A 15,353-nucleotide genomic window follows, 5' to 3' on the forward strand; every position below is an offset into this window, starting at 1 on the left:
CAAATCTGTGAATCCGTAGATTCCATTGGAGTAGCACATATTGAACTCAGTGCATGCGCAAGCTAGGATAATGTTCTCCGCTTGTATTCCCACAAAGTTTTTTTTTTTTTCTTTTCTGCATCACCTAGCTGCCTGTTCGCGTTCGTTTGTAGCGTTTCATGCCTTTTCGTAGCGTAGTGTATACGCCCATCGGCACCGGCTCTTTCCTGTGTCTTTTGCCGATAAATGAGCTAGGTGCTACCAATTTTTATGAGCTTCAATATTGGGGACAGTATTGCAGATTTCAGATATTTTATTATAAGAAAATTAATAAATGATATTTAATAGTTTTTTATGGTTAGGTAGGGGCTTCTCTCGCATCCCCAAAAATACATTCCTGCACCCCCGGTTAAGAACCACTGGTGTACAACAAGGGTCAGCTATGTAAGGACTAATTACTGTTACATCAGGATCCGCTTCCGTAGAAGAAATCACAGTAGGTTCAAAGACGACTACTACTACTGCATTTGACATAATCCATCCCATAATATTAGGCGTGCTCCATTTTTATTTCTTATACTGACATGTTTTGTCACAGTATTGAAAGAAAAATGAAATTTTATTCACCATTTCATCAATCTGAATCGCCTTTAAAATGTCTTCTACACTTTCATAAAAACCTGAAGGTATCCTTCTTCGGATTATTTTACCGTCATTTAAATCAAATCCAATTAAATTATTACTGGGGTTTATATTATACCAAGTGTGAGGGTAAAGGAATTCAACCACAGAAACCTCCCACTGGCCCTGCAATTCAGTGGGTAAAGACACTTGGCAACGAAATTACCTCATATGCGGTCAGATCGTAAATTTACCATCCCTTTTTTCAGGGGGAAAGCTTACGAGGAGGGGATAATCTTGCTCGGGGTCTTGAGAAAATGTGGGGGCCGTTTAAACGTTACTTCTGTACATTCAGTTTTATACAGAGGAAAATACAAATTGAATTTTTCTAATGAATGGAATTTTGTACAATGAAAATTTATTATTGAACGATAAACTGTAAGGCAAATAACATCTTTTTTTTTAAAGCCGTAGGAGTAGAAAGACGGATATTTGTTACATAAATGAATTTGTAGTAAATATTGAATTTTTCATTTCGAATGCTATGTTACATGTATGCGAAGTAGCTGAGTATCTGAAAAAATAGTCTTCATTCAAATGGCCTTCAACCTTTTCACGTCTAAGGACTGTTTTTTCAATTACATTGTGGTCGCTGCTTTTTGGTTAATTTTCTAATGACATATAAACAATAATTTTTTTTATTTGAGACTTATGAATAAAATAACGCAAACTAGACTTCAAAAAATTCTTCAGAATGAAGATAAATAATACCTAAAAATACATTATTGATGCACTTTTAGGTATTATATGTAGTAGTTAATATGGAATCCTTAAATTATATATATATCTATGTATAGGTATATATAAACGGAACAAAATATAGAACAAGTTATAAAATATCAAAGAAAAATATCTTTATTATACAATGTTCATCACTATACGTATGTTTACGTAATATCAATATAAATGGTTAGTTAGGTTTCGTAAACATATAATTTATTTTTATATTTTGTATTTTTTGTATTATACATATCTGAAGTTTAATTTTACTTGTTCTCCTTTTGGGTTACGACTTTAAGTGAGAAAGAATTGTTAGGGCATTTATAGGGATTACATTATATGCAATCAGTTAAGATCCTACTTTTCCTTTCTTTTAATCGTTATATATATTTAAATACTCTGCCTACCAATAAGTATTTGGACACCTGTGATAGAAAAAAAAAACTAACTTTATTCAAAATCAATAGTTGGTAGAGCCTCCACGAGAGGTAATTACAGCGTGGACCCTCCGGGGCATACTTTTCAAAAGTCTTTGTATGACAGCTAGTTGTATTTTCTTCCAATCGGCTTGGAGAAGACATAGAAGTTCCTTCACTGATTTTGCACGGGCAGTGCACCCCTGAATTCGGCGATGCAACTCGTGCAAGAGTTTCTCGATAGGGTTCAGGTCTGGACTCTGGGCAGGCCAGTCCATTCGATGAACTCCATTGGCACCATACCAAGCCTTGGTTAACGTCGAAACATGACAACTGGCATTGTCGTCCTGAAAGTAAAAGGGGTCCAACCCGTAAAACTGCCACAACGTAGGAAGCACATTGTCATCCAAAATAGTGCAGTAGGCATCGGAGTTGAGCTTACCATGAATGGGGACTAAGGGTCCCAGCCCATAACAGGAGAAACACCCCCAGACCATAATTCCACCTCCGCCGAACTTGGATCTTGGCACAATGCATTCTGGTAAGAGACGTTCTCCAGGTAGACGCCAGACCCAGACCCTGCCATCTGAACGGTAAAGGGTGAACCTTGATTCGTCACTCCAAAGAACCCGTTTCCACTGATCTACGGTCCAATTTCGATGTGCTTTGCACCGCATTAACCGAGCAGCGCGGTTGGACTTTGTGATCAAAGGCTTATAGGCAGCAGCACGACCATGAAAACCAAGCAGATGTGCTTCGGATGGTATTCATTGAAACAATACTCCCGGATGCCTGTTGAACTCCTCGCGGATGAGGGCCATCCGTTGGGTGCGGTTCTTTCGAATTTCTCTGGACAGCACTCGTCGGTCTCTATCTCCCAGTTTCGTTGGTTTGCCGACTCGGGGCACATTCCGACAATCACCGCTCACCTTCCACTTCTTAATCACATAGGCCACTGTCGATTTTGGGTACTTCAGATCGCTAGATATGTCCCTTAAGGATCGGCCACATTTGTGATACCCGATAATTGTACCTTTCTCGAAATCAGAGAGCTCCGAACTGCGAGGCATCTTGCATGCGACTAAAGCCGATGCATTTTTCTACACGATATATACCGGCGGAGTCCGTGACGTACCTTAGGACCGCAGATATCGTCATTTGCATAGGTGTCCAAATACTTATTGGTAGTCAGTGTACTACTTTATAAGTATACATAAAATGTAGCAGTTTTTTAAGCTACTTATTTATATATCTATTGTTTGATCTGGTTTGTTTGATTATAGCAAAGCATTCGAGGGCTATTTGCCTAAGGGTAAGGGTGCCTCGCGGAGAACTTTCTAAGCAAAACTGACTCTTACGCACGTTACACGTGGGGAAAACCACGAAAACGCCAATACAGCCATCCCGTTCACCGGGATTCGAACCCCGGATCGACCTGCCAGAGTTCAACGACTTTACCGCTGAGCCGCTAGTAAGCCACATCCACACATCCACATTAAATTATATTTACATGTCGTTTATTAAGTATAATTGAATGCAATTTAATCATAAAGAGTTAGAAAATATTCTACGGAATTACTTCACTTCGTAGACTTTTTGTAAGCTTCACCATATTTCTTAAAGAGAATCTCAGTGCTAGTTCCATTTCCAAGCCGTTTATGTACCTTATTTTTTATGCTTTGAATTATATTTAGAGAATTATTTCACCTGGTTATAACTGAAAATGCAGTTTTTTTTTATTGAAGACTTTAAGGGTAAGAAGAGATTTTTTTTTTTCTAATTATTCTTGAAGCATTTAATTTTTTTAAAAAAAGGGCACATTAATACGGATCACTGAACTAAGGTACTCGATACAGGACAGATTAATCAGCTACTAAAATTTGATTTTCATTGAGTAAAAATTAATTCATCTGCATTCTATAAGAAAGCAGATATTCAAAAAATGTTTTTTCTATTCCCGCAGTCGTAATATTTTTCTTAAATATTCAGCTAATTCATATTCAAATACTCCAATCCATTACAATTAGTAATAAATAGATACAGTAAATAAATAATTAAAATCAATTAAATGGAATTTTAATTGCCATTTTCCCTCTGATAAACCCCTCTTTAGAGTTCAATAACAGTCGATCAGCTTTTGTTGGGGTTCACTTTTCTTTATGGTATGCTTACGTTATATATGTATGTATTATGCATTGCTCATACTCGTCAATTGCAACTTTTAATATCTCTTGGAAAAAAAATCAGTATGGGAATCCAGAAAATGATTCTGTGACTCTAAAACTATTATTACTAGGCATTGTCATTGCACAGGGCTTAAAAAAAATCCCATTGTTTAAAAGTAGATCCTATGCTCATATCCTAGTCTACAATTAAAAGCTGCGAGTCAAAATTAAGGGGGTTGCTCTTAGGAAGCCTTAATTAGAAGTAGTTATAGGAAATGTTAATCAATACTTATTATCTTATGGATTAAACACTTACTCCCTATTTGATCACGTGTATGGCAAACGGATATTCGTCAATCATAAAGAAAAGAAAGGTGAATCAAAATGTATTATATTCTTGTTTTTCCAACTGCAAAACCATCTTAAGCTACTATCGGATTTAATCTTTAAATTATTCCAATAATAATCAGAACAATGGGAGCCACTATTCTTAACTATAATTTATTAATGCAAATCCTATTTTGGTTTCAAATGCCTTTCATTAATTACATTAATGATATGGATTTTTACTAATTATTACTATTACTAAAATAGTTGTAAATACTTTATTACTGATATGTTTATGTACTATTTTATTAAAAACGTATTTATTAATTTATTAATATTAATTATTTATTTATTAATAAACCAAAAAAGTGCATACTAATATTATCAAGCTGTTTAATAAATACGTAAAAGAGCACTTCAAAACTTTTCGTATCCTATGTAATTTGTCTCCATTCCGGTACCGTGTGCATCCTTGTACGCGTTACTGACTTACAGTGAAAAATAGAGGAGAGCTCCATTCAAGATTTTATTCCTGATCTACTGATACTGAATGAGACCTAAAAACACTTTTTTTTTTTTAAAAATATATCTCCCCTTATGAGCCCTGACACAGCCATTTACTTTCCCCTTCCGTAATTAACGTCAGTCTCCTGCTCTTGACCGCATTTGCCAAGCCTTTTACACACTCCGTCACTATAAACAATTCTTCAGTTCAATTAGTTTCATCCCCTTCCTCAAATAATAATTTACGTTTCGAGACGCGAACGACATCCTCTACGAGTCCGGGTTTCGCTTCTGCCAAGTCTTTGTACAATGTAAACCATACCTCTAACTCATTTTCATCATTCACTTCCGCAGGAGCTATTTTAATGCTCGAATGATAGTGGCATTATAGCTATTCATTAATTTATCTAACGCTTCGATATATGTGAAATTATTCTGACTTGTAAAGTACTTCCACATTTTTAGTTTTTAAAGTGCGTCTAAATCTTTAAACTACGAAAGCTTTTGTAAAATTAAACATTGTGAAAAATCGGGCATTATTTTCTTTCAAAAATCTTTGAAACCTCATGTTTAAATTCTGTTCCCCGATCTTGTTTGCAACATTTTCCTGAAAATTGCAGTAAAAGCCTTTATCACATCCTCTCCTCGCTTCTGTTTGAGCGGAATCGTCCAAGCAAATTTTAAAATCTTGCTTAGATCATAAATCTAAGCAATCTTTATGATCTAAGAAAATCTAAGAAATCTTAAATTAAATCTAAGAAATATTTATGATGATCATAAATCATACATGTTAAAATCTATCGAAAGTCACCATTATGCTTACGTAAATGCGAAACATCTCATTAAGTCAGCTTGCCATTGGCATCTCTACTGTAAACTATGACGCGTTTCGTGGGAAATTGGTGGCGAAGGGGCTTTTGTAGCGTGTAAGCATCTACACCTTCCAACCATTTCTTAATCGCTGTCTTCGATATTTTGCCTTGAGCAGCACGATATAAGGCATCCAAACCTTCGTAACTTGCGACTTGTCGCGGATCTTGATACGTTTTCGTCATTGCAATAGGAAATACGATTATTCGACACAGTAATACGAATCGGCGTGATCACACCAACGTGTTATTTATAGTTTTCTGGAAATATGCCTCAAAATCACGCAAATACTTTGATTCCCGAAACACTCCTTATCTATTGCGTCTCCGCTTGCTCCGCCTCCGCAATCTACCTGCGGGCTTGTTGCGCCTCCTGTCGGTGAATCCTCTGTTTCATACGACTCACGTAACTACTACTTGCACATAAAATCCGATTTGGGAAACTTAAAAAGTGCACTTTTTCAGTAGTTGAATAATTTCCTCGGCAATGAGGTTCACAACAAGTACAAAATAAAGCAACTTAACATTGAAAGAAATGTTTAATAAGATAAACAAATGTTAAACTTTCTTTTGTAAATTTTGATACCCTTTAGATAAAAATTGCTCATTATTTCAATATTAATCAAGATTTCATATTTTTAATTTTATAATTTCTGCATGCCATCTTAGAAGATTTAAATTGATGATCTAATATCCAGAAAAATCCCAAATCCGGAATCGCCGAAGTCCTGACGAGTCCGGATCTCAGACTTCGTACTGTTCTTTAATTAATATGTCAATATGTTTCCCTGCAGATTTAATTAAATGTTTCTTCAGTAATGAATGACAAACTACCATGTTATTTGTTAACTCTTGTGTTAATATTGTAAATTTCAGCTTTCATTGAATTCAAAATAACATTATAGAAGGTGGATTAATATCGAACATGAAATAAGACCTAATTTTTGAATTATCGAGAAATACGTATTTTTTTAAATAGACGAATTAGATTATTTTTTTCAATTAAAAATTCTCTATGGTAAAAAACTGAACTTTATTATAAAAATATCTTGCATACCTTCGAATGTTTTGATGGATTTAGTTTCTACAAATGAATGGCACGTAACTACTACTTGCACAAAAAATCCGATTTGGGAAACGAAAAAAAAAAAAAAGCCTTTTTTCAGTAGATGGATAGTTTCTTCGGCAGTTACGTTCACAACATGTACAAAATAAAGGCTAACAACTTAAGAGTGGAAGAAATGTTTAAACAGGTAAACAAATAAATGTTATTAAGCTTTCTTTTGTAAATTTTGATACCCTTTAGATCAGGGGTTCTGAACCGATAGTACGCGTATTACTGGTGGTACGCAAAGAAGCAAAGTATTTTTAACTATTCAATTCAAAAATTAAAACCCCAACATCCTGACCGAGTTTTTTCTCTAACACTCCTAAATTTATATGATTTGAAGCTTTGTTCAAGAGTGGTGGCGGTGGTAGTACTTTGTAGCGGTGGTACTAAAGGTTTTCAATTTTTATTTAGATAGTATGCGTTAGTCAAAAGGTTGAGAACCGCTGCTTTAGATCATAAATGCTCATTATTTCATAAATTACGATTTCATATTTTTAACGTTATAGTTTCTGTATGCCATCTTACTAGATTTAAATTGATTGTCTAATATCCGGAAAAATCCCAAATCCTTAATCGGCGAAGTCCCGACTAGACCGGATTTCGAACTTTGTACTGTACAATATGACATTTTACATCAATGGAAAGGTTATTTCTGCTCCCCAAGGCAGCATCTTTTATGAAAACGCTTTATGAAAGTTATAGCAGACATTGGTGAAAAACTATGAGCAGTATTATCTTTTACACTGATAACATCTCATTGCTGCATTCCATTCAAAATCAAGTCCATTGATCTCCCATCTCTTAACAACATACAAGGTGACTTCCATTTAGATATTAATCTAAGTATTCAACTCTAATGGGTCAAAGATCATGCTGGAACAATTGGAAATGAGAAGACTTAATAACATTGTAAAATACTCCATTCCTATTTAAAGTGTTAACTGCTTTATCAACCTTGAAATGAATGACTAAAACTGGGCTAGGCTGATTAAAATCTCAGTCAATAACATTAACAATGCCAAACAATTCATGTTATAAGTGCAGTTCATGCAGTGGTAGGTGTTGGATTCTACCTATCTAGCCATTCTGGCAAAGTACTGGTGTCCTCCTTCACTTATCACCAGCCTGTGTCAATTGTGTTATATTTTGTTAATTTATTCAGTAAAGAGCTATGGACATCATGTGTAATTTTATGCCCATGTGATTTTTCATCAATTTTGCAGTTCATTTTGGTAAGCTTTAAAAGTGATCTGAAAAGTTTTACCACATGGTTTTGCATTTAATGTTAATTTATTACAGAATTATGTTTTGTTTGAAGTTTGATTTACTTTTTGCCATTCAGATGTTTATTTCAAGTTATGGCTTATTAAGTTCTGTAATATAATTAATTATATTTAAAAAATTCTCTTTTTAGTTCAGAATAGTGAAGTTTTCCTATACCTGGACAATAAGCAATTTCAGCTTTTGTCGTGAAGAAATGGGTGAAGGTATTAGAAGCTCTATATTTTCTGCTGGAGCAAGTGACAAACTGAAATGGTAATTTAAATTTATTTAATTTTAGCATTTCTTATTTTGATAAAAATTTTAAAAAAAATTAGTTTACATTAAGTTCTTTATTTCTGTATTACAAAAACAATTTACAGATAAAATAACTGAGAAAAGTTAGTCTAACAGAAATACCAAAACTTCTGATAGTCAGTAAGTAATGTTTTGTTCTTTTTAATTTCACTCCAATTATCTCAGACTCTCAACATCTAGTCTATTTTTAACAAAAATGAAGATAATTTTTTGTTACAAGTAAATTAAACCTTGCTATTCTGTTAATCCTCAGGATGAACAGAACTGCATATCTTTTACCAGACACTTTTAGTGCTAATGTGTTCAGCCTTATTTGAGCTTTATTGTGAATTCAGAGAGATGAAAACTACAGCTCCCATCATTTCCAACCTAGGAAAGGACAACTTTTTTTAATGGTGCTATCCTACTCTTTGACATTATAAACAACATACATACCTCTCTTCTCCTGTTCTTGTATTTAAGATATGCCAACACTGACGCATCACAGAAAATGCAAACTTCGACCAAATGACCTTTACTTAGAACTTCTGCAGAGTGGTACCTTTATTTTCAACGAGTGTAATTCCTTAACTTCAGGGCACCACTTTATCCATTTGAACTTTAACTCTTCTGACAACTTAGTATTCCAGTGTAAACCTCTCTCCCATATTTCCTGCATAAGTCTCTTAATTCGCACCACAAATGGAGAAATAAATCCAACTGGATCAAACACCTTAACTGGTGTACTTAACACCTATCTTTTACTATTTCTCGGTGATTCGAAACTACTCAACAATGTTGTAACATCTACTCTCAGAACATCCTCTTGCAAGTTCCACACCAAGCCTAACACTTTCAACTTACTATCGCTCTCAAACGTACTTTCTTCACACAACCCATTCTGAAGCCACAAGTCATATAGCTCTTTAGAATTAGTGTTTAGTTTTCTCATATTAAAACTTGTGTCCTTCAAAATAGATACTGCCCCTGATGAAAGACTAAAAACTGACTCTACACTTTTCCCTCCATAACACAAATCATCTGCATACAATGAGCTATTTAACATCTTGACACAGTTTTTGTTAGTTTCTGAGTATTTCTTTAAATGATATTTGATCGTTGCACTGAATAAAAAGAGTGAACAATTACTTCCAAATACTCTGCTCATTTGCATTATTTTAAAGTCCTCACTGTCATTGTCCACATACCACAAAAATTTTAAATACTGTCCATCTTCTTTTGCTATCCCAATCATCAAAAATGCCTTTTCTACGTCACTGCAGAATCCAGTTTTAAATTTTCGAAAAGCAAGAATGATATCCAAAATATTCTGATTTAGGTTGGGCCTTCTTCTGAGCCATAGTTTAACAATGACTTTCCTCTTTTTCAACCGCTGCAATATATACCATTCAAACTTTAGTGCTTTTTTTTTTTTTTTTTTATCTTTATGGACCACTGCTCGAAATGGCAAAAAATATCCCTTTCTCATATCTTCACACTCTTGAATAATGTTATTTTATATTTAATTATCTCCATAAGCTCTTCCGTCACAAAGCTGTTATTTTTCAACTCTCGCTGCACCCTTTCAAACTGCCTTATCGCTAAGCTAAAATTATTTTCCAAATTCTCTGGACTCCTATTCCACAACAAATGAGCCTGATACCTCCTGTCTACATATTGCAAATCATTTTCAAACTGCTTAATTATTTGCCGATTGTAATCACTCCTTTCCAATGAGCAGGTAGTAATTCATAAACTTGCCACTTCCCATAGCTGACAAACCTGTTCCGATATTTTGCGTCCACTGCCGCATCAACTTGTATAAACAAACCCATTGATGCTTCCTCTGATGAACTTAGCTTTTTATTCTCTGCCTCACCCTCTACCACTCAACGACCAACCGAATATGCTTTCATACAATATTAAGCATTCAGTCAAACGATGAGTTTTTCCTGTTAAAATGTGGTTCAAATAATCATTTCCAATTAAAATCTGTACTTCTGCCCTCTCACTATCGCAACTGTCAGATAAATCAAGTCCTTCCTTGTGGAGCTTGTTTATGATTTCTCTAGTTGGCCTCGCTATCGTACTGGAACATATGGTTTCAATTTCGAGTGCCTCTATAGTTAGAGTAAATTCACTTTTATTTTTTTAATGCAAGTCTCTTTCTTTTGAAATTCTTTACTGGTGGATTCGAAGATGCAAATATATGAATTCTTAATTTTTCCCTGCCAACAGTTGGCAAAACTGCTTCTCTAGAAATAGACTGACATACATGAGATCTTACGGAAGCAGAATCGCATAACAACCTAACATTAAGTGACGAATTATTTCCGACGAAATGGGTGCTCAAAGTCTTATAATAAATCATATCATTAGGGATTTGCTTACTCAGCATCTTGAGGAGTAGTAAACTGATGTTTGCTTCTTTTACTGCACTTGTATTTTTGTTGGTTTTATTTTCTTGCACGTTTGCATCACACAGATTACATTTAACCCATTTCGCCATACAAAATGTTTTTTTTTTTTGTTTTTTGTGCCTTTTTTTTAAACAGCACTTGCACTTAAATTGATCATATAATGCTTTGTGTTTCTCTGAAACACTTAAGTCGCAGTCTTTTGAGCGGTGAGATTTAAGACAAAAGTAGCACATATAAATTTCCACTGATGTATGAAGCTTAACCGCTGATACCATTTTCTTGTTAATTGGAGCAAAATTCTTACGATAACTGTCAGTATTTCTTTTGCTGGTTTTTGAAAGTGTTTGTTGATTAAGATCCAGAGGACGTTTCACTCGCTTTTACTTCTTTCTGTAGAAACAATAATAAATCTGACACTGTTGACTCTTTGCCAGAATTTTGCTCTCTATTAAACTGGATCACTTGTGGTATACACTTACATAAAATAGGAAGAAGTAGATTGCCATATGAATTAAAATTAATATCTAGTGTTCCAAAACTTCTAGTTTGAACAGTTATTTCATCATATAGTTTTCGTAAACTGGATACATCGCTTGATCCATGTACTGGCCCCAAAGTTAGGGGAATGTTTATATACGCACTAACTTATATTTCTTTTTTTCCAAATCTGTCAGTTTAAATTTCGATGGCTTTTTTATAGTTTTCTCCTGTTGATGGCAATCCGTTTGTAGCTTTTGCAGCTGAACTGGTGAGTAAAGATCTTAAAATAGTTGCATTTCTCAACCTCTTGAAGCATATTGTTTTCGTGAATGGCAGCTTCATACTGAGCCCAAAATTGAGTAAATTTACATAAATCGCCATTGAAAGTTTCTAAGGTAATACGCAGTAATTTAGTATTATAATTAGTTTTGATTTCAGAAACCTGTTGATTTGTTTCGATTTATCAAAATTTTGAATGTATCTATTAACTTTCGATTTACATTTAATGATGTATTCTTCGCTGCATTCTAAAGAATGCTCTGCTTCTGTTTCTAATTAATAACTTCATTATATTTTAACAAACCAGTTTCTCTCTTGATTAACACTGAAAGCGATTCTTACAACAGCTCTAGATTTGGATTTTCATTTTGTACTTCGTCAAGTTTCTTAATTAATTTTGTGATGCAGGTTCGCACCGTACCTCTAATTTTTTTATTTGGTTCAACGGTTTCCTCGAAACTCATTTTAATTTGCAGAGATAAATAGCATATAGATAGAAATTAAATCACTCACCTTCTGGACAGTTATTCTACGCTACGAGAGTCGACAGCAAGTTGTGGACCGCCAGATGTCGCTGCTAGTAAAAAACAGGTCTGCTCGACATCCTATATTCTCTGAGTACGGAAGTTGTCGAAAGCGCGTGAAAAAGTGTTGCCGCGTCGTCAATCAGGGTTGTGCAATTGACATACTAAGTAGACAATGGCTTTGTATGTGTTTTCGCCGCTGGTTTTTTCATATTTAAACGAAGAATACGGTCGTAGATCTCTGAATTGGTGGCGAATTTATAGGAAATATGTTGATGCTTTTGCTCTGCTAAAGGATGTTTTCATTGCGTATTTCAGATTGCCAAAATTTATAGTTATTTTAATTTGCGATGAACTGAGAAAGTATTTGCAGCCACATTCAGAAAACAAGAACGCAATTTCTACTGAAAGAAAGGTTATACTATTCCTGAAATTACAGATATAAATTGCAATTGTATGCTTTAAAAATGTAGAAGATAATAAGTTTATCAAGCACATAAACCTTCTTCATTTAATACAAATGTAGACATCCGATAAGCTTCTACTCGATTTATGTACAGCAAGAATTACGTTTACTTTAAAATCTAACAGTTGAATACCTTAAGAATAATACTGTGAACACAAAAAGGAATGTCGTTCATTATTACGCGAAATTCACACTACTGTAAAATAAAATTTAAAAAAAAATCTAGAAAACTATAAAATAGCTTTATAATATTTTTTTCAGTAGCTGTACTACTACTAGTGTGATACTTTTAATAATACGTTTTAGCTCAGAGGGCCTATTAATTTCGTTTTGCCATTTTGTGGCAAATCGTTGCCACCAAGTATTATCGCACTCTATTATATTTAAAGAAATTAAATAATGAGGAATCTGTTCAGAATGTATGAATGTTTCTCGCACTGTAATAAAACAACGGTACCTAGAGCCATGAAATTCTGAATAACATAATCCTCCATCCCAATAGAGGCATCTGGAGGCCCAAATTTGGAACTGGGAATTTGTTTTATTATCTATTTTCATATTTTGTAAAGCATTTGTGAGTTTTTGATTAAGAAACCCAACGATTTCAAAGTGAGGAATGCCAACATTGTACAGGAAAAAAGAAAAAAAAAAAAAAAAAAAAAAAGAGGAAAAAAAGAATTTTCATCTCTAGCGCGCAAGACTATGTATCGGAAATTCTAAAGATATTCTTTTTTTAAATTATATGATATTGCTGTTGAATTGAATTTTATGGTTTAAGTGCGGAAAACAGGATATTTAATAAATAAAGGTAACACACAAAAAGTAAAAAAAATGGCTGTTTGGTAGTAATATAAAATCTAAAGGCTTTCAGAATTTTTTTTTTTTTTTATGTGTGTGTGTGTGTGTGTAATTTTATTATGTTTAAAACTGGTTTCTAAGTGAGGACTTTCTAAGGGAAACTGGCTCATATACACGTTACACATGGGGAAAGCCACGAAAACGCCGCCAGCTCATTCGCGGGATTTGAACTTCAGACCAAACTACCTGCGTTCAGCGACTCTACCTATCGGCGGCTGGTGGGCTTGTTAGTAGAATTATATTGCATTATTATTGTATTATGCTATAAAGTAACAATGCTATAAGACTGAGGGGTTTTGTTCATGGTACTTTTGTAACCTATTATAGTATTAAAAAATAATCGTTTCTTTGCAAACTTAAAAAAAAAAAAAAAAAAAAAAATACTGTTCATAGCATTCTCATTTTTATATTGTAAAAGAGATATTGATTAATATTAGTTTTCTATTTAAAATGTGTCGAAACGTTGGTTTGACAAGGACTTCAACTGCAGGAGACGTACACTGATTATTTTTACTTTAGTACTTGCATTGTGAAAATATTACTATCTTTTAATTATTTTCACAGAATAAAATCTTTTGAGAAGGAAGAATATTTAAACTGAGCAAGCAGTTCATAAATATATAAAAATTAAAATAACAGCAATGTAATATTAAAAAAAAGGTATTAGTAATTGTGTGACAAAAATTGCAAAACGAATTAATCACACATACAGGATAGATTAGTTTAATTTTGATTATATATTTTATATTGAAAAAATATTTTCTTTCATGTTAATTATAGAATAAATTATTAAAAATAAAGCATTTTGATGCGTGTGTAATAATTGAATGCTGCAGCAATCGGCCATAGTGAATGAATTTCATTTCTTTTCCTGAGAGAAATAATTTTCATAGAAAAAGAAAATAAAAAAAGGGAAGAAGTATTAAGAAAGAAATATTTTCTTTCTAATTTCTTATTTAAAGAGATATTTTTCCAATAGTAACTGTAAAATAAATTGCTGGAAAACAGGTTTAATGTAAGCAGAGAGGGGGGGAAAAATTAAATTGCTATTAGATTGTAATGCAAATTAATCATATTATAAATTTAAATGATTAAAATTGTTTATTTCTAGAAGGATTTGAAGTAAGCTTAATTCATCTACTCTTATCTATTTACCATTGCTTTCGTGGTATCCCATATCACTCTTTATTTCTTAGCTCTAAATTTCTGCGTTAACTTTCCCCTTAAAAAACGGGATTTTCCTTCACATAACACAGCAGCATATTCTGCTGCGTGTTGGTCATAATACTATTTTCCTAGAACTTCAGCCAGCGCGCGCTATAAATTTCGTCACTCGTCTGTACTGCGATTGGTCTAAAGCTCCTTGAAGCCTTGTCCCCTTTCAGTAAAGTCAAATGGACCCACCCACCCACCAACTGAGGACCACAGAATGACTTTCTCCGATAAGTTGTGACGGCTCTCTATACCGTTTTTTTTTTTTAGTCAATATTGTTCGCTTAAGTTGTAGACAGATCCAGTGACCATAGAATAGGCGTCCTGGCTGGATGTCACCAGAATATATGTGGCATAAAACACTTGATTCATACTCACATCGGTGGTTCTTCATGTCATGTTGCAGTGAAATAAGTATGCTTTTTTAATTCTAATTCTATTTTATGAAGCATACAGTGGGTACAAAAAGTATTTGCACACATACATTTTTGTTCACAATTTATAAGAAAATGCATTAAGAAATACAAAAATTGGCATTTAAAAAATAGAATAAGCTTACTAATTTAAATTAATTACAAAAATACAACAATATTAATAAAAAACATTTTTTGCAACAATATTAAAATAGCTTATGTCAAAAAAGTATTTGCACACTCAACTCAACTTTAGCAAATTTGCATTTTTATGCTATTATTTAACAGTCATCCTGCAGTAAATAAAGTAAGACGACTATAAAAGGAGGTGTTATCAAAACGTCATCAATTGGTTATCGATTTCAAATTGTA

The 15,353-nt window shown here is 33.6% G+C and overlaps 1 protein-coding gene across 6 annotated transcripts in view; it reads left to right on the plus strand.

Moving 5' to 3' along the window:
* The window catches only part of LOC118184939 (speckle-type POZ protein B-like), a 136,374-nt gene that overhangs the window by 93,687 nt on the left and 27,334 nt on the right, over window positions 1-15,353 (plus strand). For all 6 annotated transcript variants that reach the window (XM_035354691.2, XM_035354689.2, XM_085809103.1 and 3 more), the window contains one exon: window positions 8,187-8,308. In XM_035354691.2, the coding sequence (XP_035210582.1) occupies window positions 8,187-8,308 (122 nt within the window). The remainder of the gene's footprint in view (window positions 1-8,186; window positions 8,309-15,353) is intronic.

This window comes from Stegodyphus dumicola, chromosome X2 (genome assembly GCF_044657685.1).
Source record: "Stegodyphus dumicola isolate Sdum_Otavi_A_Nest chromosome X2, ASM4465768v1".
Lineage (NCBI taxonomy): Eukaryota > Metazoa > Arthropoda > Arachnida > Araneae > Eresidae > Stegodyphus > Stegodyphus dumicola.